General features: G+C 38.4%; 3 protein-coding genes across 9 annotated transcripts in view; 2 read left to right on the plus strand and 1 right to left on the minus strand.

The window, feature by feature from the left end:
- The window catches only part of LOC117994968 (uncharacterized), a 185032-nt gene that overhangs the window by 122234 nt on the left and 38474 nt on the right, over positions 1-24324 (plus strand). The gene's annotated exons all lie outside the window — the stretch shown is intronic.
- Positions 713-16341, minus strand: LOC117995170 (zinc finger protein 675-like). 2 transcript variants are annotated; one of them, XM_069508227.1, is made up of 17 exons: positions 16044-16341; positions 15731-15850; positions 15148-15265; positions 14220-14338; positions 13254-13452; positions 12252-12415; positions 11758-11934; positions 10389-10477; positions 9594-9716; positions 8317-8527; positions 8023-8147; positions 6729-6837; positions 5669-5767; positions 4666-4782; positions 2162-3729; positions 1881-2037; positions 713-1618 (listed from the first exon to the last, which is right to left on the minus strand). In XM_069508227.1, exons 1-15 carry the CDS (start codon positions 16170-16172, stop codon positions 3592-3594), a joined length of 2037 nt encoding a protein of 678 aa, XP_069364328.1. In that variant the 5' UTR covers positions 16173-16341; the 3' UTR covers positions 713-1618; positions 1881-2037; positions 2162-3591. The 2 variants fall into 2 exon arrangements, with proteins under 2 accessions (XP_069364328.1, XP_034839060.1); XM_034983169.2 differs by lacking the exon at positions 1881-2037.
- On the plus strand, positions 19803-23014 carry LOC117995173 (uncharacterized). The gene is made up of 3 exons (XM_034983175.2): positions 19803-19845; positions 21482-21617; positions 21747-23014. Exons 1-3 carry the CDS (start codon positions 19831-19833, stop codon positions 23009-23011), a joined length of 1416 nt encoding a protein of 471 aa, XP_034839066.1. The 5' UTR covers positions 19803-19830; the 3' UTR covers positions 23012-23014.

Here is a 24324-nt window from a genome sequence, read left to right on the forward strand (position 1 = left end):
AGGCTCTCTTGGCACTTGAATGCCATTGACAAGGGGATGCGACAAGGGGATGCTGTTGGAGAACAAAGGCAGAATATTCAAACACAAGTTCAAACATGATTCAAACAAGAACAAGTTAGTTCAGATTTTTGCCACGCGCCAAGAAAGCCTTGTCGCACTGTATTAGGCAAGGCATAAAAGATTAAACCACTGCCACAGTTGACCGCAGACCATTCACTGTCCATCGATCTTGTCTTGACACCACCTAAATAGGTACATCCATAGAGATAGTGGTACATCGATGCCTATATGATCTTTATGAATCCCGAGTATTTCAACTTTTATCCCGTACATATATGATTAGTAGGTACCTACTTCTCAATAATTATTTTCCATGCCTGTATTTTGCTTTGACATGACTGCACTAAACGTGCATTTTTGTCAAATCTTCAGAAAACTCTCCCTCTCCTGCCCTACGTCCCTACTGCATATAAATAAAACGACGAATATATCTATTAATAATTTACTATTATTCATAAGCACTCATCACATAGTAATAATTTCACATAATAACGTGTAAAATTGAACTCCTCACGCGCTATTTTAACTTTTAAGTCAAATTTCATGTCAAAAGTACGATTTAAGTCCTTATTTTAAAGATGAGTCGTACTTTAGGCACAGTAATATTATCATACAGTATTGTAACTCGGCCGTATCTTTGAAATAAATACCTACAGCACTCAGCAGCGCGGTACGTAAACAAGCGACAGGGCTGCCCGCCTCCGGCATTTTAATTACATTTGCCTACTTTGTGTTTCCATTTAGTTTTGTGATTGTAAATATACTTTTTTTATATATCTAAGTATACTAATAAATAAATAAACAAATAAAATACTTTCGCGCGGTTATTTTTAAAAAACAAACACCGTCCGTTCGTCACTGCGGCACAGTCGCGACCACAGAATACATTTACTCCAGGAGAAGAAGCCCAACTACATACAAATAAAGTGCAGACCATTAACCGTCACGCCATCTATTAGTGATTCCATAGAACTACACTTTTGGCGCGAAATTACGAACCCCTTATTTTAAATTTTTTTGAATTTTAGGCCCGCATTTCAATCGCCAAAATAATCTTTAACCGAGGAGTTTATTTCACAGTTAAAGATTATTATTTATGGCGATTGAAAAGCGGTCATAACAAAACTGGAATAAAACAAGTAAAAACTTTTTAAAATGTTTAAAATTTAATTTTTAGAAATAAATTTTTATATTATACTGTGAAAAGCATACAAAGATTTAAGTTATGTTTTTACTTATTTTTTTTCTAAGCTATTAGATGAAGTAAAAAAATTGTACTTTAAAAATGTTTTATTACAAATCGACAGCATACATAATGAAGAAATTACAAAAACAGGTTAAAGTTAAACCAAAGTTGGATTACAGTAATAAATCTTAATAGAATTATTATCTTTTAAACAGATTAATTATTATTAAAGATCTAATACTGAAATGTTTTTCAAATTAGGGAATGTTACATAGCAAGAACTACTTATTCAATATATTATCATAAATAGAATAATGAGCAGAACCAAGATAGGCATATGGTAGTGGTTTGTGGAAGCCGCACTGACTGTTCCTGGAATAAGGCAAAATACACAAAATCAATATATTGGTTTCTCTACTGAGAATGTATTACATAGGTACATATTGCAATAGAAATCTATATTATGTACCACTTGAATTAAATGTTGCTGTGATGTGTCTGTTCCTATCTTGTCTCTGCCAGCACTAGGCATATTAGAGACAGGTTCTAAAATGAGGCAAAATGAACAAAATTGATGTTTTTCTGAGAATTTTTTACAAATTGCAATAGAAATGAATAGTTACTAGGTACATACCACTGAAATTGAATGTTGTTGCAATGTTTCTGCTGATGAGCCAGGCACATTTTTAGTACAGCATTACTATTTAACTTTTTCATAGTGGCTTTTGTGCAAGCTTTTCAACACCTACTCAGTTACATTGTCAAAACAATATTCTGCCCAAATTCGAAGCCTGAAACATTATAACAATACTATATAATAAATCAAAATATCAAAAACACCAGCGTTTCTGACTTCTTTAACCGGTTTGTAGATAAAAAGGACAGCTGGTACTTAAGGGACACGACAATATTTACCTTGCATAATTAGATGCCTTTCCGGTTCTTGGTAAAGAGTGGATGGTAAGTGTTGGGTCGAAAGCCGATGCACAGCACTTAACACGCTTTCTATATTTTTTATCAGACATGATAAATTTAATCTTACAAACGAAAAGAGTCACAACACAATAAGTCACTGTCCTTATTTTTCTCTAGTCTCAATCACACTGCTGCGAGTTTCTTCAAGCTAACAGGGAGAGAAAAATAGAAGAACCACATGAAATGCAACTAAAAATATACAAAATCACAACTGTTGGGAAAGAAAACTTTCATAATATTTAAACCAACAACCTAAAAACAAAAGTACCATAGAGTAGATAGTTGCCAGTTGTTTATAGTTTGAAACTTTGTCTCTAACTTTGAAGACTAGAGTGAGACAAAGAATTTCTTTGTTTCATTCTAAATGATTCCATAAAAAAGTCTGCAGTGGCCCCATACAAAGTTGCCACCCCCTGGTCGCGACTGGCTGCACCGCGAGATCGAGGCGCGTAGGTATAGCTCGCGTTTCGTCCGTTTGTATGAAGTTGGAATACTGTGTAGATAACATTACCGTGCTTTAGGCATGACAGTTGAAACAGAGTTAAAATGGCGCATGTGACGACATTTTTTATTTAAGTTTTTTACGGACTATATACAATTTTATTGACAATACGATATCATATATTTACATATTTTTATAATAAACATTACATAATTATGTGACCGGACAAACTAGTTTGTCCTAGGCCAAACCCGATTTCAGTCCAAACCAATTTGTTCTAGCGTGTCAAGCCCTATCTAGTTTATCAGTTCGGCCTAGGTCAAACTAGTTTAGCCTAAAAGTATTTTAGCAGAACTAGATGTGCTAGACTAAACTAGTATAGTCCGTACAAAATGAGATTTCACTCGCTATTTGAACTTTGTCATCATGTCAAAAGTTTTTTTTTAATTTTTTTATTCAGATACAAGTTAGCCCTGACTGCAATCTCACCTGATGGTAAGTGACTATGCAGTCTAAGGTGGGAGCGGGCTAACCTGGAAGGAGTATGGCAGTTTTTATTAAACCCATACACCTTTGGTTTCTACACGGCATCGTATCGGAACGCTAAATCGCTTGGCGGCACGGCTTTGCCGGTAGGGTGGTAACTAGCCACGGCCGAGGCCTCCCACCAGAACAGACCAGAAATTTAGAAATTATAAGATTCCAAACCCCTGCCAGGAATCCTACGAAGTACGATTTTCCTAATTTTAAAGGTGAACCGTGCTTTTGACATGACAGTTGACTCAAAGAGTTAAAATGGCGAGTGAGTTCTCATTTTATACACTGAAACGTGTAGGATAAATCGATTTGGCTTAGGACAAACTAGTTTGGCCTAGGGCAAACTAGTTTGGCCTAAATCCGGTTTAGACAGTAACATTACAGGTGAAACTCAGAAAGTAAATGTATTATCAGGAACATATTGCATGATTGCTATCGGGAATGTTGGTTGAGGGTCGCCGGTTTGATTCCCGTCGACTTTACTCTTCTTACACAACGGGTAACGTTTCGATTTCATGTTTAGGTGCACCTGCAAAAGACAAATTACCGGTTAAGAAAAAAAAGTTGAAGTAGCAGTTTTCAACAATTCCGTGTAAAAAGAAAAGCGCGAGCGTAGCGAGTGCGATTTTTTTTGGTAATTCACGGAAATTCTGAACCCCAAACACTACAGCCATGTCATCATCGAGAGACTACTTCTTCAGGAGCTACTGATCATTATATTTAAGAGTCAAACCAATTTCACAACCCATAAATAATTGTTTTCAATTCTCATGCTCGTAAAGTTTTTCTTTTTTTTTTAAAGATTATTAGCCATGTTAAATGACTAATACTCCCCTTTCCTCTCCAACTAAGCGTCAGGCTTGTGCTAGGAGTAGGTACGACAATAGTGCAACGGGCGGGGTTTGAACCGTCGACCTTTCGGTTTTCAGTCCACTCCTTTACCGGTTGAGCTATTGAGGCTCAAAGTTCTTCTTTATACTGGGTGTAAGCGGATTAAAAAATGCTTTTTGTGCTCTAGCGCATGAAAATTTATGGTAAAAAAACACGTCTCATCGTAGGCCACATTATCACTATCCTTTATATTTCCTTATAAGGCCATCAGTTTACATATCCTAAGATTATAAATGCGTAAGTGTGTGTGTGTCTGTCTGTTTACTAACTTTTCACGGCCCAACAGTTTAACCGATTTGGATGAAATTTGGTACAGAGTTGGCTTACATCCCGGGGAAGGCCATAGGCTACTTTTTATCCCGGAAAATTAAAGAGTTTTTAAACCCTGTGGATTTACCACGCGGACGAAGTCGCAGGCATCATCTAGTTATGTTTAAATGTGAATTAATTCAGAAGTTATAAGGCTCTGTTAGACAGACTGACGGACAAGTGCAATTTCACTCAAGTAGATTCTCGGAGAGCTCGCTTCGCTCAGTCAACAACTTGCACTTGGAGCCAAAAGAAAACAACTCACTTGTCTATGGTGCTTGTACAAGTTGGACTGCTGCGAGAATGTGACAGGGCAGTATTCACACATGAACGGCCTTTCGCCGGTGTGCGTGCGGATGTGCGACTCTAGCTGCACCTTCGTCTGGAAATAAAAAAAATTAATCATTAGATTCTCGCGTACCTAGATAGAGTAATACAGGAACGTTTGCTTTCTCATTCACACTAAAAAGAGAGCACAGATAAAGTAACTAATGTAATAAACAGAGACGCAGCTAACCTATTTTTTGTCCCTTATCGTGTAACTGGTTTTTTTCAAGAATACATACAAGAAGTTGCAAAACAAACTTTGAGAATTCGTAGCGTAATTGTATTTCTCATGAGTTATTAACTTGTTTTCACATAAAAACGTTTAATACAAATATTGTTGATCGGTTAATACAAATATTGACAACTAAACAATGGTAATAATAATTGTCGTGTTATTCATCGTTACGTCGTGCTATCGCTATCTCATACGAGGTTACACAGTACTTACATCTACCTTTATTACTCTATCTACGGATTCGCGGTATCCTATAATACCTGATAGTTTTATAATGTTAACAGCGCCATCTATTAACATTATTGTTAAGTTATGGCAAAAATACTGATACCTATTAAAAATGAAATATTTCGTTTCTTTATAATGGGGCCGATTCTCTTGTACACAATCTCTAAACTAAACTAAAATGACACGTCTAAATCTATTGCTATCCCTGTCATAATATTGCTTATAGTCTACCACGCTGGCCATTTGCGGATTGGTAGACTTCACACACCTTTGAGAACATTATGGAGAACTCTCAGGCATGCAGGTTTCCTCACAATGTTTTCCTTCACCGTTAAATCAAGTGATATTTAATTACTTAAAACGCACATAACTCCGAAAAGTTAGAGGTGCGTGCCCGGGATCGAACCCCCGACCTCCGATTAGAAGGCGGACGTCCTAACCACAAGGCTATCACAGCTTTTTTCAAGTGGTCGCTTACCGGAAATCCTTTGCCGCAATGGTGGCATATCCGGTTGTTAGGCCTCCCCTTGTGTACCGTGCGGATGTGTTGCTCCAAACCTACCCGGTTTTTGGACGGCTGAAACAGAACAAAATTCAAAGTAATCTAAAAAAAAAAAAAAAAAAATAGTGACTGACTGACTGATCTATCAACGCACAGCTCAAACTATTGGACGGATCGGGCTGAAATTTGGCATGCAAATAGCTATTATGACGTAGGCATGCAATAAGGATTTTTGAAAATTCAACCCCTAAGGGGTGAAATAGGGGTTTGAAATTTGTGTAGTCCACGCGGACGAAGTCGCGAGCATGAGCTAGTTAATTGATAGATAGTTTTTCAGCTATAATGAAATTATAGGCTAATAATTATAAATGATTATCTATACAACAGGCTTCCGGAAAATATAAAACTATTAAATTACACCAATTTCAAACAAAAAGTTCTAAAGATACTTAAACAATATAAAACCGGCCAAGTGCGAGTCAGACCCAACGAGGGTTCCGTACTAAAGTCGCATTTTTTCTTTTTGCACGATAATTCAAAAACTATGATGCATAAAAATAAATAAAAATCTGTTTTAGAATGTACAGGTGAAGACCTTTCATATGATACCCCACTTGATATAGTCACTCACTTGGAAAGTTGAAAATACTAATTATTAGTTCATGACCACAAATTATTATTTTTTGTGTGATCTAACCCTAAATTCACGGTTTTCAGATTTTTTCCCAAATGCTATAAGATCTACCTACCTGCCAAATTTCATGAGTCTAGGTCAACGGGAAGTACCCTGTAGGTTTCTTGACAGACACGACCGACAGACAGACAACGAAGTGATCCTATAGGGGTTCCTTTTTGCTTTTGAGGTACTTTTGAGGCTTTAGTTAAGCTAACGACAGAGGAATGTGCAGTGCTCAGACAAGCCGACAAGCGCTTAAGAGCACGAAGAAACCAATTTTGTAAAATTGGTTTTTTTTTGTGGAAATTAATTTTTTTTTTTAAATATACGGAACCCTAAAAAGAGAGAAAGTAAACTTACCTTATGACAGATGTTACACTGGAATGTCCTATACAAATGCTTTTCCTCTATATGATCGCGTAGTTTCGTCTTGTCCACGAAACGGTGGCCGCAGTGGGCACAGATGAATCTGTAATTATTATTGAACAATGGTACTGATTCTGAGCACAACCTAATTTTAGAGTATTCGCATCCTCTTCTTACTAATGTAATATGAAAAGGACAGATCTACGTGACATTGGCGAAGTGCATTGTGCTCGGTGTGGCACTACTGAAAGCCATAAAGCAAATTAAGAAGAAGAAGAAGAAAAGGACAAACACAGTTTGATAGTTTTAAATTTAATTTTTAGATGGTAAAACCTACTGTTTAAATTTGTAGCGCTGCACTAAAATTTAGAGTCTTTAAATGTAAAGTTCATGTTCTGTCCCTTTTTAGCATTGTTAAAAAGAAAAGAATGCAGATACTCTAAATTTTAGTTTAGAGAAAGACAACGGAATCGGTGCCAATATTAGTATAAGTCCTAATTGCTAAAACGCGTGGCCGCCATTTTAGTGACGTCAGCACTAGAATGAAGTTTCGAGCTGATGGTATCTTTTTATTTCGGCTGACGTCAAAATGACGTCATTTCGATGTTACTGAGACATGGTTCCAGCGGAATAGCAATTTGCGGGACTTATACAGTCCGACAAGGCTCTTTTGGCACTTGAATGACATTGACAGGGGGGCGTAGTTGTGGAACAAAGGCTGCCAGCAAATAAAATCTCCTCAATTATCAGTACCCTTATAAATGAGAAGGTTTGTTTGTTGGTTTGTCCTTCAATCACGTCGCAACAGAGCAACGGGTCAACGTACTTTTTTGAATGGGTATAGTTAAAGACCTGGAGAGTGACATAGGCTATTTACTATTATCAAGTGAAATCAGAGATCCGACGGGATATTTAAAAACCTAAATCCGCGCGTACGAAGTCGCAGGCATCAGCTAGTAGAATTATATAATAACTAGCTAATGCTCGCGACTTCGTCCGCGTGGACTACACAAATTTCAAACCCCTGTTTCACCCCTTTAGGGGTTGAATTTTCAAAAATCCTTTCTTAGCGGATGCCTACGTCATAATAGCTATCTGCATGCCAAATTTTAGCCCGATCCGTCCAGTAGTTTGAGCTGTGCGTTGATAGATCAGTCAGTCAGTCAGTCAGTACCTTTTCCTTTTATATATTTAGATTAGCACCTAAAATTTGAATAACGTATTTATTTTGTATGATTCTGTTGGTGGTTCAATAAAAATAAAAATAAACTAAAATAAAAGCCCTTACTTCAGTTGGTCGTAAGTGACGTGTTTGAGGCTGTTTCGGAGATGTCTCTGCAACGAACAGACAGACGAAAACCCGATATCACAATCTTCGCAGTACGCTTTGTTCGTAGATACTGTATTATTTTCCTGAAAACAAACAAAACCTGTAGGCGGAATTAATTTTAAAGAAAATCTGTTCTCTATTAACAGTAATTTTGAGTTAATAACACGGTATGACTGCCCCAATAAGTTTAAAAGCGACCTGGAAAGACAATTTGTATTTTTTGGATTTGTCAAATCAAGACATGTTGGTTACCTGTGTATTGTGTTTGTCTAGATGTCTCTTCAGGCTGGTCTTCCACCGGAACACTTTGTCGCAGAGCGTGCAAGGGAACTGGTTCTGCGACTCGTGGACCGCCAGCCTATGGTTCATTAGTCCCGCGCGGTGGCTAAACGTCTTGTCACACTGCGGGCACTGGACGCGCGATTTATGTTTGTCGCAGTGGTAACGGTGTTTATCTAATGATCTGCAAACAAAATGATCTAGATCATAGATCTAAATTTAAATTATCAAACGTACTGTTATAAATTTATATTTAATATCTGTTTAAGTAATCTGTAAAAAATTGTAATCCTATTTGGCCTTATTTTCAGTCTGTTATTATGTAAAATTATATTGCTATATATATATCGCCGTTGATTGCAAAAAACAAATAATTTTTTTATTTTAATATATAAAAGGAGAAGGTGACTGACTGACTGACTGACTGATCTATCAACGCACAGGTCAAACTACTGGACGGATCGGGCTGAAATTTGGCATGCAGATAGCTATTATGACGTAGGCATCCGCTAAGAAAGGATTTTTGAAAATTCAACTCCTAAGGGGGTGAAATAGGGTTTTGAAATTTTGTAGTCCACGCGAAGTCGCGAGCATAAGCTAGTAAAAAATAAAACAATAAAGAACAGAACAATGGGTGTAATGCGTTTGTATGGAGAAGCGCTTAAGAAGTGTATCCTTAAGTGATTACCGTCGCCCATGAACATTTGCAGCACCAGAGGCACCGCCAATGCGTTCCCGGCCTTTCAGGAATTGGTTGGTAGGCCCTTGAATAACCCCATGACCCCATGTTGTAATCTAGTGGGAACATCGCCGAAGAGAAAAAAGGATCTGGCACAACGGGTGGTCGAAGTGCACCAGACACCCAGGTGGTGAGGGTGGAATTGTTTGCGGTGGCGTGCGGTGCGGTTGTAGAAAAAGGAGGGTGGAATGAGATCAAACAAGTCTTCAGAGCACTCTCCATTATAGAGGCGATAGAACACGCATGGAGAGCTAACGTCTCTGCGGTGCTCCAGGCTTTCTAACGAGCCGGTTAGTTTGGGATCGTCCACAAGTCGAACAGCCCGCCTTTGGATCCGATTAAATGGAAGGAGTTGGTACTGGGGTGCTCCGGCCCAAAGGTCAGAGCAGTACTCCATGTGTGGACGGACTTGCGCTTTATAGAGGAGCCTGTACTCGGTTAGTACAGTCTTTCAGGAATTTATTGGTCTAAATTAAATAGCCCCGTGTTGTAATCTAGTGGGAACACTTACTTGGACACTTTCCCGCAAGATTTGCACTTGTACTTCTTGAGAGAGATCTGGTGTCGCGTGTATAGATGTTGTTGGATCGATTTGATGTCTGCCGAGCTCTTGTGGCATATCGCACATTCGTATCTGTCATCAAAAAGATATTATGTCAAAACACAACCTTTATAATATTCACCAACCAATCAAAAATGAAACTATGTTTTCTATATCTAAATAAAAGGAAAAGGTGATTGATTGACTGACTGACTGACTGACTGATCTATCAACACACATCCACTTCAATCTATGTGATGTCACAGTCGGAATTCATCATAGCGTCATCAGCTAGCAACAGTGCGACAAGGCTCTTTTGGCACTTGAATGACATTGACAAGGGGGCGCTATTGGAGAACAGAGGCTTAGACTATTCAAACAAGAAAAAAAATATTAAAAAAACCGACTTCCAAGACCACTACAAATTAAAAAATAACTTTTGTTTCTGCACGTGTATGCATGTTGAAGCCGGGCGAGCTTTAAGCTTTGATTTTCAGTTTCTGTTATTATACTCGCCCGACTTCATACATGTATACACGTGTAGAAACAAAAGTAATTTTTTATTTTGTAGTGGTCTTGGAAGTCTGTTTTTTTATTTTTTTTTATTTTAAGCTTTTTAGTGTAAGTAATTATTGCTTGGTACCCAAAATATTAATTCACCAGCAAAACTTTCCAACAGACAGACAGACAGACAGACAACAAAGTGATCCTATAAGGGTTCCGTTTTTCCTTTTGACGTACGGAACCCTAAAAAAAACAACATACCTCCTCATATGCCTCTTGTAATGTGCAGTGAACGCTTCCACAGATGATACTATAGTCTGACAGATGGAGCAAATATAATCACCCTCTATCTACAACAAACAAACAAATGCATCAAAACATACAGGGTGTAACCAGAACGCTAGCAAAAACTAAGACAGGTGATAGTACTGATGATTACTGATATGGTACCACAAAAAAGAACCGGCCAAGTGCGTCAGGCTCGCGCAACGAGGGTTCCGTACTAAAGTCGTATTTTTTCGACATTTTGCACGATAACTCAAAAACTATGATGCATAAAAATAAAAACCCTTTCTTATGATACCCCACTTGGTATAGTTATCTTACTTTGAAAATTGAAAATACTAATTATTAGTTCATGACCTTAATTCAATTTTTTTTGTGTGATATAACCCGAAATTCACGGTTTTCAGATTTTTCCCCTTATGTCTGCTATAAGTCCTACCTACCTGCCAAATTTCATGATTCTAAGTCAACGGGAAGTACCCTGTAGGTTTGACAGACCGACAGACAGACAACAAAGTGATTCTATAAAGATTCAGTTTTTCCTTTTCAGGTACGGAATCCTAGAAACGCGAAAAAAACTATTAAAAAATTCTATAATTTTTTACAGGTTTACGATAAATTGCAAATAAAATATCTGACTGACGCTAGAGGTCAACGAACGTTGGGAAAGTAGGTCACTCGGAACGCTAAAACCAGAACGCTAGCAAAAACTTAGCGTTATTGTTATACTACCTAAACACAATCCAATACCAATAACCATTTGCCTCATTTTGTAATTTTAGTGATTTAGTATTTTTCAACCCCGCAATGTATAGCGTGCAAAACTCGGGTCAATGCCCTACCTACGACGCGGCATTGACTCCGGGAAGACTTACGAAACGTTCTTTGACCTCTAGCGTCAGTCACATGTTTTATTTGCAACTAGCTTATGCCCGCGACTTCGTCCGCGTGGACTACACAAATTTCAAACCCCTATTTCACTGCCTTAGGGGTTGAATTTTCAAAAATCCTTAGTGGATGCCTAGGTCATAATAGCTATCTGCATGCAAAATTTCAGCCCGATCCATCCAGTAGTTTGAGCTGTGTGTTGATAGATCAGTCAGTCAGTCAGTCAGTCAATCAGTCAATCAGTCAGTCAGTCACCTTTTCCTTTTATATATTTAGATATATAGTGAACTTTTAAAAAATAAAGGCTTTTTTTCGCGTTTTTTGTGGTATCATATCAGTAAACATAAGTACTATGACCTGTCTTAGTTTTTGCCAGAGTTCTGGTTACATCCTGTATAATAAACAAATTACATAATTCGAAGTTCATAGGCGCGAGCGCAGTGAGCACAAAACTAACCTTATGTTTCTTCAAATGGTGGGTTCGTAGAGACGTGGCGCAGTTGAAGACCAGTAGACACGACTCACACTTGTACTGCGCTTGTACATAACTCTCTCTCCGGGACAGGAGAGATCTCTCTCTTTGCATCTCGTCGTAGGAGAGATCCACTGTTAATATGTTTTGAGATTTTGACACCTAGAGACGAGATTATATTAAAATCTTTAAAAAAGTTAAGCAGCTCTAAAACGCAACTAAACGCGGCAGAAAATAATGTACATCGACCTTTAGAAAGAGATAGCGGTTTTGTAGAGCACTGTCTCTGTCGTTGAGACCGACAAAACGTCACATAGATAGGTATGAGTGACAGAGACAACGCTCTACAAAGCCGAAATTATATTCTAAAGGTCGATATACATTATTTTCTTAACCATTTTCATTCAGAGAGGAGACCTGTGCTCAGTGGTGGACTGGCGATAGGTGGAGATGATGATGATGATGATGTTGATGCTTACCTTATTTTTGATTTTCTTTTTCTTCTTAACTTTCGTAGATTTATCGTTATTTTTCTTAATGTCGTCCAAAAATGTTTGTATTTTAGTGTCAATGTCACCCATTACGTCATCGTAAGACTCAATCGATTTCAGACTACCCTCATTTGATACATTATCTTCTAGACCTGAAAAAATCACACAAATATAAGAAACTAGCTTATGCTCGCGACTTCGTCCGCGTGGACTACACAAATTTCGAACCCCTAATTCACCCTCTTAGGGGTTGAATTTTCAAAAATCCTTTCTTAGCGGATGCCTACGTCATAATAGCTATCTGCATGCCAAATTTCAGCCCGATCCGTCCAGTAGTTTGAGCTGTGCGTTGATAGATCAGTCAGTCAGTCACCTTTTCCTTTTATATATTTAGATAGAAGATAGAAGATAGATAGGTGATACCCGCGACTTCGTCCGCGTGGATTTAGGATTTTAAAAATTCCGTGGGAACTCTTTGATTGTACGGGATAAAAAGTATGTCTTTTTCCGGGATGCAAGCTATCGCTGTACCAAATTTCGTCAAAATCGGTTGAACGGATGGGCCGTGAAAGGCTAGCAGACAGTCAGACACATTTTCACATTTATAATATTAGTATGGATTAGTATATGGATAAATAAAATATGTTTGTTTTTAGGGTTCCATACCACAAAAGGAAAAAGGAACCCTTATAGGATCATTTTGTTGTATGTCTGTAGGGTCAGGTAGGGTAGGGTAGGGTAAACCTATAGGGTCCTTCCCAAAATAGGTAATAAATTACACTTTTTGATAGTCAGTTGTCGCATTTGTAAGATGATAATTTTTACGCGAACTTAAAAACTAAAGCTACGAGGGTTCCAAACGCGCCCAGGTCTGAGAAGAGCCCACAACAAACACTCAGGACTATGATAAGTCAATGCTGGCACAACAGACGGAAACTTAAGTGAGGAAACCAAAAAAAAAAGTCAATGCTAAAAATCAAGAAATCTTACCATCATGATTGTCTATCTCAGTTTTGACGTCATCATCAACTTTGACTCGGTCGTTCAAGTTAATTTCAACTTCAATGAAGTGTTTTTCGTCATTTCCACTGTCATTTATTTTGTCATTTTCACTCACTGCTACAGGGTCTATGTCCCTTTTCACAGTCCGTTTTGGACGTGCCACTTTTGAACTAGTTTTGACAGTATTCTGTAATAGACAAACAGATTGATTTAACAACTAGCTTATGCTCGCGACTTCATCGATTTTGATAGGTTGATCTTGATGATCATGAGATCTAACTGTATAGACAATTCTAATCCTACTAATATTATAAACTAGCTGCACTGGCGAGCTTCGTTCCGCATAACAATCGATTCAATTTTTCTCTCCGTAAGAACCATCCTCGTACTTCAAGGAATATTATTTTAAAAAAATAGCGAAATCGGTTCAGCGGTTCTCGAGATTTGCGATCAGCGACACATATATGGTGATTCATTTTTATATTATAGAGATGTTAAAGTGTATGTTTGTTACTCAATAACGCAAAAACTACTAGACGGATTAGGCTGAAATTTGGAATGGAGATAGATTATACCCTGGATTAACACATAGGCTACTTTTTATCCCGGAAAATCAAATAGTTCCACAGGATTTTTAAAAACCTATTTTTAATTGTCATATACCAAAAAAACCTTTAGGTCTTGTTTAAACTAATGTTAAACATGACATGTATTACATTTCTACATCTGATACTAAGTTTGTATTATTTAATTGTATTAGGTACTTAATTACTTTTATAGTTTACTAGCTTATGCCCCTGACTTCGCTAAGAAAGGATTTTTGAAAATTTAATTCCTAATGGTGGATGAAGTCGCTGGCATACGTTAGTTAATTTAATATTTTATTTAAGAACATATTATGCAAATGAAAGAAAAAATATTGCGCTCGCTACGCTCTTGGTAATGTCAAGTTACCTTCTTTTTCCTTCTATCTCTTTTGACATCACATAATACTGTCTGTATGTCTTCTATTGGGCCTTTCTCTAAACTATGAATTTTAGGATTTTCTGAAGATTTCTCTATTTTGTCATTATCTAAAACAAATAAATTCGTCATTAATACACATCATATTATAAAGTGAAATGTATAGAATTTAGAAAAAAGCTGCGATAGCCCAGTGGTTAGGATGTTCGCCTCCTAATCGGAGGTCGGAGGTTCGATCCCGGGCACGCACCTCTAACTTTTCGGAGTTATGTGCGTTTTAAGTAATTAAATATAACTTGATTTAACGGTGAAGGAAAACATCGTACGGAAATCTGCTTGCCTGAGAGTTCTCCATAATGTTAAAAGTGTGTGATGTCTGGCAATCCGCACTTGGCCAGCGTGGTAGATCCATGCTCTGTAATGACCTGAGGAAATATTTTCCAGCAGAAATTACTGTACTGTATTTTTGTTAAAAATTTAAAAATATTCGTCGTTTACGCATTGTTCGCATCATTTTATTACTACAGTCCAAGACCCTATTGCATTTTTTCTAGCGGAAAAAAATACCCACAGTCCAAGACCTTATTGCATTTTTTCTAGCGGAAAAAAGTACCCACAGTACAAGACCCTATTGCATTCTTTCTAACGGAAAAAGTACCAACAGTCCAAGACCCTATTGCATTTTCTCTAGCGGAAAAGAGTACCTACAGCCCAAGACATTATTGCATTTTATCTAGCAGAAAAAAGTACCTACAGACCAAGACCCAATTGCATTTTTTCTAGCGGCAAAAGTACCTACATTCAAAGACCCAATTGCATTTTTTTCAGCGGAAAAAAAGTACCTACAGTCCAAGACCTTAATGCATTTTTTCTAGCGGAAAAAAGTACCTACTCTGTGATCATAGTGTGTGTCACTCACCTTTACTCTCAAGTTTAACAAAATCTTCTTCGCCTGGTGTGATGACCACTGTACTGTTAAAGTGCACCTTCAACCGCGGCGGTCTGGATAAGTCTAACAAGGAGCAGTCATGAAGATTCTGGAACACAATCAGAAAAATTATTCATTACAATAATCCATACTAGTTTTTCATCATCATCAACCAATAGGGTCGACTGACTATTCATCATCATCATCAACCGATAGACATCCACAGCTGGACACATGTCTCTTGTAGGAAACCTGTACATCGTGAGGAAACCTGCATGACTGAGAGTTCTCAATGTTCTAAAAGGTGTAAAGTCTGCCATTCCGCATTGAGCCAGCGTGGCAGACTATGGCCCAAGCCCTTCTCAGTCTGAGAGGAGACTAGTGTTCAGTAGTGAGCCGGCAATGGGTTGATCATGATGATGTGTAAAATGTGTATTTGCAATAATAAATTATGATTATGATTATGATAAGCGTCCACTGCTGGACATATATGCGTCCACACTCCACGTGGACGAAGTCGCGGGCATCGGCTAGTAATGAATAAAAAAAAGGCTGATAATATGATGAACCTCACCTCAGAGTAAGTCTGCAGGATCCTGTAGCAGTCTTTGACTTGCTCCCTGAACGACAGCACTTTGCTCAGGATGGCGTCACACTCCCAGCACACCCTTGGAACTATGTTGATGTTGTTCAGCTGAAACAGTTCGATGCATTATCACTACCCATATTAAAACTAGAGGTTCTGTTAACCAGTTCAAGAATAGATTGGACAAACATTTGGAAAACTCGAAGCACTTCTGATATAGACGCATCAGCGAAAGCTGCTTAGTAAAAGCATAAGTCAAAAGTTCGATTTCGAACGCTTTCAAAGCCCAATTAATACTTACAGGTAGTTCCTGCAAAGCGTCCAGGTAGAATTTCTTATGCTGCTCATCATCTACTTTCCTTATTACCCTTCCAACACACAAACAAGCCATGCAAAGCAAGTTGTTTACAATGTCTTCTTTTATTTCCATTTTTAAATCCTTTTCCTTCACTTCACTTCACTTCGTGGATGCGAATTAAATGAATAATCAACGTGGCGAAAACTTTTTCATTCAATTTGTACGTTTATAAAACTATTTTTCATAGTTGATTCGATAAAATAAAAATTTGGATTAAAAAACCAAAACAAACCGAATCCAACTTTCTTTTCTATCAATGTCGCAGATAAATTATATGTCAATTGTCAAACACATGTCAAAACTTAACGTCATTGGTATTTTTAACTGGTTGTACAGCTCTGGATTCTAGCCTTTTTGAACCTAACGTCAGTGGCAGTGGTACTGATTCTGAGCACCACCTAATTTTAGAGTATTCGCATCCTCTTCTTACTAATGTAATATGAAAAGGACAGACACAGTTTGACAGTTTTAAATTTAATTTTTAGATGGTAAAACCCGTGATTTTAGCGCACAGTCACGAGCTTACTGTTTAAATTTGTAGCGTGCACTAAAATTTAGAGTATTTAAATGTAAAGTTCATGTTCTGTCCCTTTTTAGCATTGTTAAAAAGAAAAGGATGCAGATACTCTAAATTTAGTTTAGAGAAAGACAACGGAATCTGTGCCTCAGCATTCTAATTTCTAACAGGTCTACTTTACACTACACCCGCACAGCCCCCACTCTAACCCAGTGCGCGAAAGTGCGGGTGTCGTGCGGGTGTGCGGGTGACGTGCGGGTGTGCGGGGCATCTCCCCGCCTCACACCCTGATTGCCATCTCAACCTGTTGCGTATTTTAGGTAAGTACATCCGTATAATATAAAGTCCCGCAAATTGCTATTGCGCTGGAACCATGTCTCATTAACATAGAAATGCATTTTGACGTCAACTGAAATAAAAATATACCATCAGCATCATAACTCTATGCATCAGCTCGAAACTTCAGTCTAGTGCTGACGTCACTAAAATGGCGGCCACGCGCATTAACAATTCGCGGAACTTATAGTACCTAATCTGTGGGCCCATCCAAAAAATTCGTTTTGCATTTTTCAGGGTTCCGTATCCGAAAGGTGCTAACCGGACACAATTAGTTACTAATCTTTTGCCGTCCGTCCGTCTGTCTGTTAACGAGCTTGTATCTCATGAACCGTAAGTAGAGAGGTGAAATTTTCACAGACTATGTATTGCTATTGCATCCCGCTATAACAACATAATATAATAAAAATCAAATGGCCGCCATGTTTAAAAAAATTAAAAAGTAGTTACCTGTGGTAGTTTAGTTACGGTAGTTACAGTTCGACAAGGCTCTCTTGGCACTTGAATGACATTGACATGGGGCGCTGTTGGAGAACAAAGGCTTAGAATATTCACACAAGAACAAAGGGGACACTTGACGGCAACGTTAGTTCCAATTTTCGTCACGCGCCAAGATAGCCTTGTCGCATAGTACATAGGCAGTGTTAAATCTTGTAGGATGGTAGATACGGAATCCTTCATGTGCCAGTTCGACTCGCACTTGATTGGTTTATAAGACATGCAGACAAATTACAAGCATGCAGCAGGAAGGCGGCTGGCTGATATTTATTCGACTTTTAAACTGTTAAATAACAAAAAACAAGTTTTGATAGTATAAAATTAAGTATGTTGGTTACAGCAAAGCATTTGATAAGTTAAAGTCGAAGTCAAATGTTTTATTCAAAATCCATATCCATACTTCCATACTATCCATACTAATATTATAAATGCGAAAGTGTGTCTGTCTGTCTGTCTGCTAGCCTTTCACGGCCCATCCGTTAAACTGATTTTGACGAAATTTGGTACAGATATAGTTTGCATGATACAGTGGTGATAATTTTTTACGCGAACTTAAAACTATAGCTGCGAGGGTTCCAAACGCGCCCACAACAAACTCAGCCGGGTGTTCTTTTTTTATTATCATATAGATGGATACTATAAAGCAAACTTGCAGAAACTCTAGTCGATGAAGTACGTGTAACACAGGGAATGGCACAAGGATCCGTTCTAGGGCCTCTGCATTTTATAACATACGTAAATGACCAAGAAAACAACATCAAAACCTGCGCGATGTTCCAATTTGCTGATGATACAGACCTTCCGTGCTGATGATATAGTGCTTGAAGACCAAAGTCTTGGAATAGTGCGTGCTGCCAGTAATGACATAATCCGGATCCGAGACATATTCGCTAACTATAGGCCTCATAAGAAAGCTCAGAGTCACTCAGCGGGCGATGGAGAGAGCTATGTGCGGAGTTTCTCTATGTGATCAAATCAGAAATGAAGAGATCCGTAGGAGAACTAGAGTAACCGACATAGCTCAACGGGTTGCGAAACTGAAGTGGCAATGGGCAGGGCACATAGTTCGTACAACCGATAGACGTTGGGGTCCCAAGGTGCTGGAATGGCGACTTCGCACCGGAAGACGCAGTGCTGGAAGACCCCCCACTTGGTGGACGGACGACATCGGACGAGTCTTAGGAAGCCGCTGGATCCAGGTGGCGCAAGACCGTGACGTGTGGAAGTCTAAATTTTTTTAAATGTATAGACTAGCGCTTGTCTGCAATCAGACCTGGTGGCAAGTGATGATGCAGCCTAAGATGGAGCGCGCTTGCCTGAAGATTCCTATTCATTCTTGTCGTGAAGGTATTATAAGTAACTAGCTGATGCCCGCGACTTCGTACGCGTGGATTTAGATTTTTAAAAATTCCGTGCGAACATTAGATTTTCCGGGATAAAAAGTAGCCTATGTCACTCGCCAGGTCTTTGACTATAGGTACTCATACGAAAACTCACGTCAATCCGTTGTACCGTTGCGCGTTGAGACGTGATTGAAGGATAAATCAACAAACAAACACACTTTCGCATTTATAATAAGGGTGCGGATAGAGGATATCTAAGATTAGTTATTTATGCAACTGTTGTATAAAGAGGGGCATTAAAACACGAAAGTCGGTTTCGGTCGGTATGACTTGAGTGTTTTAATACCTATCAACAGTTGCATACAAGGCTTTTATCTACACTACACCCATGCTTTAAATCCTCTATAAAAGATTCTGAAACAGTTAGCTTATTGCCAACATTAAAACATCCAATCTTAATAACCATTAAAGCATCCAAACCTGTGTTATAATGTTGTACTGAATTTCTTTATAACACTCCTGTGTTCATGCCATGGCATCGAGTTATGCCAGCAGTATAGCGCTGTGTCTTTTTTTTTGGTTATTAAGATAATTTGGGTGTTTTAATGTTGGCAATAAGCTAACTGTTTCAGAATCTTTTATAGAGGATTTAAAGCATGGACACGTGTAGATAAAAAGATTTAAAGCTTATTTCGTGATTTAACGACGTCGTGAAATATGTAGCAATTTTCTTGTTATTATTCAAAGCGGGGGATTTGATATTCTAGGTAATAGGTATCCATTTTAGCTAATGTACCTAGGTACTGTGTTAAATTAATCCGCCTCTGCCTCTAAGGAAGCAAGTGCACCAGTGTAGTTAAACCATTAGCTTGATTCCTTTACTCTAAAATGTTTTTTTAATTCCATCCAGTTTAAAATCAAACGGCAAAGTTAGTGCTTGTTTATTAATACCTTACCTATAGTCTTTTATTAAATAAACCTATAAATAATTTATTATGATGTTTTCAAAAAAATATTAAATACTTGAAGCAGAAAAATGAGATTTCAGAAGGTATGATACTTTTTTCAATCGCCAAAAATATTGTTACTGCCGTACTCAGAGTCGCTAATCGTTACTTAAGATTGAGTTAAAACGATACAGATTTATGTGAGAGATATAGCTCTGTCTCGTTTTAACTAAACTTAAGTAACGATTTGAGCTACTCTGAGTACGGCAGTTAGACAAATAAGAACGCGTATACCTAAATATTTTTAAGATAATCTGCAGGCCAAGAATAACAGTGATTTTTGAAGAATTTAATTATTTAAGTAAAAAACCTACCAAGTGCGAGTCAGACCTCGCTCTTTTAGGGTTCCGTACATAATCTAAATTTATAAAAGGATAAGGTGACTGACTGACTTACCGATCTATCAACGCACAGCTGAAACTACTGGACGGATTGGGCTGAAATCTGGCATGCAGATAGCTATTATGACGAAGGCATCCGCTAAGAAAGGATTATTGAAAATTCAACCCCTAAGGGGTTGAAATAGGGGTTTTAAAGTTGTGTAGTCCACGCAGACGAAGTCGCGAGCATAAGCTAGTAACGTTATAATTTAATTCAAATGCCGTGGTCGTGCGTTGTCAAAAATTAAACATCCATACTTCCATACCGTCTGTCTGTCTGTTTAACCGATCCGTTTTAAAACCGATGACGTTTTGACGAAATTTGGTACAGAGATAGCTTGCATCCCGGGGAAGGACATAGGCTACCTTTTTATACCGGAAAATCAAAGATTTCTCACGGGAATTTTAAGACTCACGCGGACGAAGTCGCAGGCATCACCTAAGTAGTTACTAATGATTTGATAGACATGTAGACAAATAAACCCAATGAGGATGCCGTCGATCAAGGATAAATAAAACCGGCCAAATGCGAGTCGGGCTCGCGCAATGAGGGTTCCGTACTACAGTCGTATTTTTTCGACATTTGCCAGGATAATTCTAAAACTATGATACATAAAAATAAATAAAAATCTGTTTTAGAATGCACAAGTAAAGATCTTTCATATGATACCCCACTTGATAAGTTATCTTACTTCAAAAATTGAAAATACTAATTATTAGTTCATGACCACAATTTAATTTTTTTTGTGTGATCTTACCCTAAATTCACGGTTTTCAGATTTTTCCCCAAATGTTAGCTATAAGATCTACCTACCTGCCAAATTTCATGATTCTAGGTCAACGGGAAGTACCGTGTAGGTTTCTTGACAGACAGACAGACAGACAGACAGACAGACAACAAAGTGATCCTATAAGGGTTCCGTTTTTCGTTTTGAGGTACGGAACCCTAAAAATAAGCACGACATGCCTGGTACTGATTCTGAGCACAACCTAATTTTAGAGTAGGTATTCGCATCCTCTTCTTACTAATGTAATATGAAAAATACAGACGCAGTTTGACAGTTTTAAATTTAATTTTTAGATGGTAAAATCCGTGATTTTAGCGCACAGTCGCGAGCCTACTGTTGAAATTTGTAGCGTGCACTTAAAATTTAGAGTCTTTAAATATAAAGTTCATGTTCTGTCCCTTTTTAGCATTGTTAAAAAGAAAAGGTTGCGGATACTCTAAATTTAGTTTAGAGAATGACAACGGAATCGGGACCGCCACACTAAGTTAAGAGTTTCTTTCTTCTTCTTCCAGTTTTTCGCGATCGCTGGCCTGAACTGGATATCACTGTCAAATGGCTTCGTGTTCGGGCAGATAGCGTGTGTCGCCAGCTCTCTCCAGAAGGGGGAAGATGGGATTCATCTCAGCGAGGGACAGATATCATTGATATGTAAGAGGACGGCCACATTTACTTTATTGACTCAGTGACCCTATCACCTGTCTTCGTGTTTGCCAGCGTCCTGGCTACACTCTGTATTCAAAATTCTTGCTACAATAATTAAAAATTTATCTTTTCCAGCTTCCAGCCTGACTATAATGTGCATGGTTGGCTTCGCGTTGGCTGCAGTGGTCACAGATAAACTCGGTAGAAGATGGCCGTTTGTTATTTTCTCTATAACAATCATAATCAATTGGATCGTGCTGTACTACGCGCAAACCATGCTTCACTTTATGCTCTCTAGAGTTCTGGGCGGCACTGCAGTTGGTGCTCTTCTCGTATTGGTTATATTTGTGACAGCCGAATATGTGCCTCCAAATACAAGGGCATTCCATTTGAATATGGCTATTACTGTGGCTCCAGCGATAGGAACAAGCTTGGCACATGCTGTAGGCACAGCATTGCATTGGAGACACGTAGCATTGTTTGGAATTTTACCAGCCTTCATATCAATTTTTCTACCTTATTTTTGGCCGGAAAGCCCTCATTGGTTAGCGTCGAAAGGGAGATTCGAGGAAGCTCAGACAGCCTTTCGAAAATTACACGGAAACACAGAAGACACAGAAAGAGAATTAGGTTTGTTAATCAAAATGGAGAGAAGCAAATCGGAAATTGCTAAAGAAACTGCAAAGAAATCGACTACTAAAAAGTTGCTGATAATTTTCAAACGGAAATGTTGTTGGGAACCTTTCATTTTGAGTATATTCATGCACGCGTACATAGCAGCGTCAGGAAAGCTAGTTTTCAGTACTCTAGCGCCTGTTATGTTGGAGCAAATCACTGGGACATCGGATGTTTTTCTTTTCACTTTACTAGTAGACGGATTTTTATTTATAGGCGCATGTTTATCATGTTTCTTTATCAGGAGGACTTCTATACGTACTTTGCTGTTCACTACAGGTTTCACTGCGAACGTTATATTGGTAATCTTCAGTGCTTTGTACTATTTCAGGAATGGTAAAACATATTTCGATTGGATAAACGTCTCGTTCTTAGCATCGTATTTTATAATCCTAAATGCTGGTCCGTATCCACTTTTGGAAGCTTTATACGGCGAAATATTTCCTTTAGAATTGAAGGTGCATATTTTTGCTTTGTCAGGCAGTATTCTAATGGCAGCTTTTAGTTTAACGATATTTCTTTTGCCGTTTATAGTAAGCGCTATGGGTTATCATGGATTGTTTTTAATGAATGCTGCTATAATGACTGTGAGTCTTGGAGCCATATGGCTAAGGCTACCAGAAACTAAAGGCAAAACTTTGCAAGAAATTGAAGTATATTTCAAGACCAAGACTTTTGATATCGAAGAAGTACTTAATACTGAACAAGCAAGGGCTTTAATATAGCATCATCTTATCATCTTCATCATTATCAACCAATAACATCTGTGAATTTTTTATCTCTATTGGCCGCCCCTAATATCTAGCTACCCTAGGCCTGGCCTACTGCGCTTTAGGCCTCGTTTACGGAGACGCGGGGCGTCGCGCGGCGCGTCGTACGTTTCTTTTGTTTACGGTGAGGCGGCGCGTGAAGTGGCACTGATCATCGCACGCGTAATCACAAACATATGACAATATACGATGTTGTTCATAGAGATACGAGGCGGGAAGAGTGGCGGCGCCCACCGCGTCTGCGTTATGTGATTTCCAAATAAAGACTGACAGATAAGGTTCCGCTGCGGGCATCGCTTTATCGAGAATTGCCGCCGCGTGCGCCGCCACGATGAACGCCGCGTGGGACGCGTCGATGCGATCCGCGGGATCGGCCGCAAAAAACGCTCTATCTCAAACAAACGCGTATAAAATTGCTTCTCCGTAAACGCACTCATACAACGCCATATGTTTAAATTCAGTGCGGGCCGCGCCGCCCATCGCAACGCGCGACGCCCCGCGTCTCCGTAAACGAGGCCTTAGGGCAAATACGCCACTGCCTTTTGCATCCGTTTAACTGATTTTGACGAAAGGTATTTTAGTACAGAGATAACTTGCATGCCAGGGATTGATATTCAATCAAATTAAAAGCACATAAGTAGGTACAGTACGCGTCAGATAATAATGTACATCGACCTTTAGAATGAGAGTTCGACTTTGTAGTGCGTTGTCTCTGTCACTCATACCTATGGGACGTTTTGTCGGTCTCAACGACAGAGACAATGATCTACAAAAACGCTCTCTTTCTAAAGGTCGATGTACATTATTTTCTGCCGCGTACAGTTCCGAATAGATAGTTCCTAGTAGTTGGAGCCTCAATAGCTCAACCGGTAAAGGAGTGGACTGAAAACCGAAAGGTCGACGGTTCAAACCCCGTCCATTGCACTATTTGTCGTATCTACTCCTAGCACAAGCTTAACGCTTAGTTGGAGAGGAAAGGGGAATATTAGTCATTTAATATGGCTAATGTTCTTTTTTAAAAAAAAAAAGTTATGAAGTGCGTTGCGTTTCCAACTCAAGGTTATTAATTAAGTGTAGGTACCTACCGAAGTAGGTATTTTATAGATATTTTTATAGGTGTGACTCACTTACAATAAAACATACCTATTTTGTATAATATTATGTAGTTTTATTTAGCCCCCAATAAATGCTTAATAGTATAGAATAGAATAGAATATTATTTTTATTTAAGTAAACATTTAAAATTTATTTATTAATTAGTAAGAGGC

This window comes from Maniola hyperantus, chromosome 28, assembly GCF_902806685.2.
Source record: "Maniola hyperantus chromosome 28, iAphHyp1.2, whole genome shotgun sequence".
Taxonomy (NCBI): domain Eukaryota; kingdom Metazoa; phylum Arthropoda; class Insecta; order Lepidoptera; family Nymphalidae; genus Maniola; species Maniola hyperantus.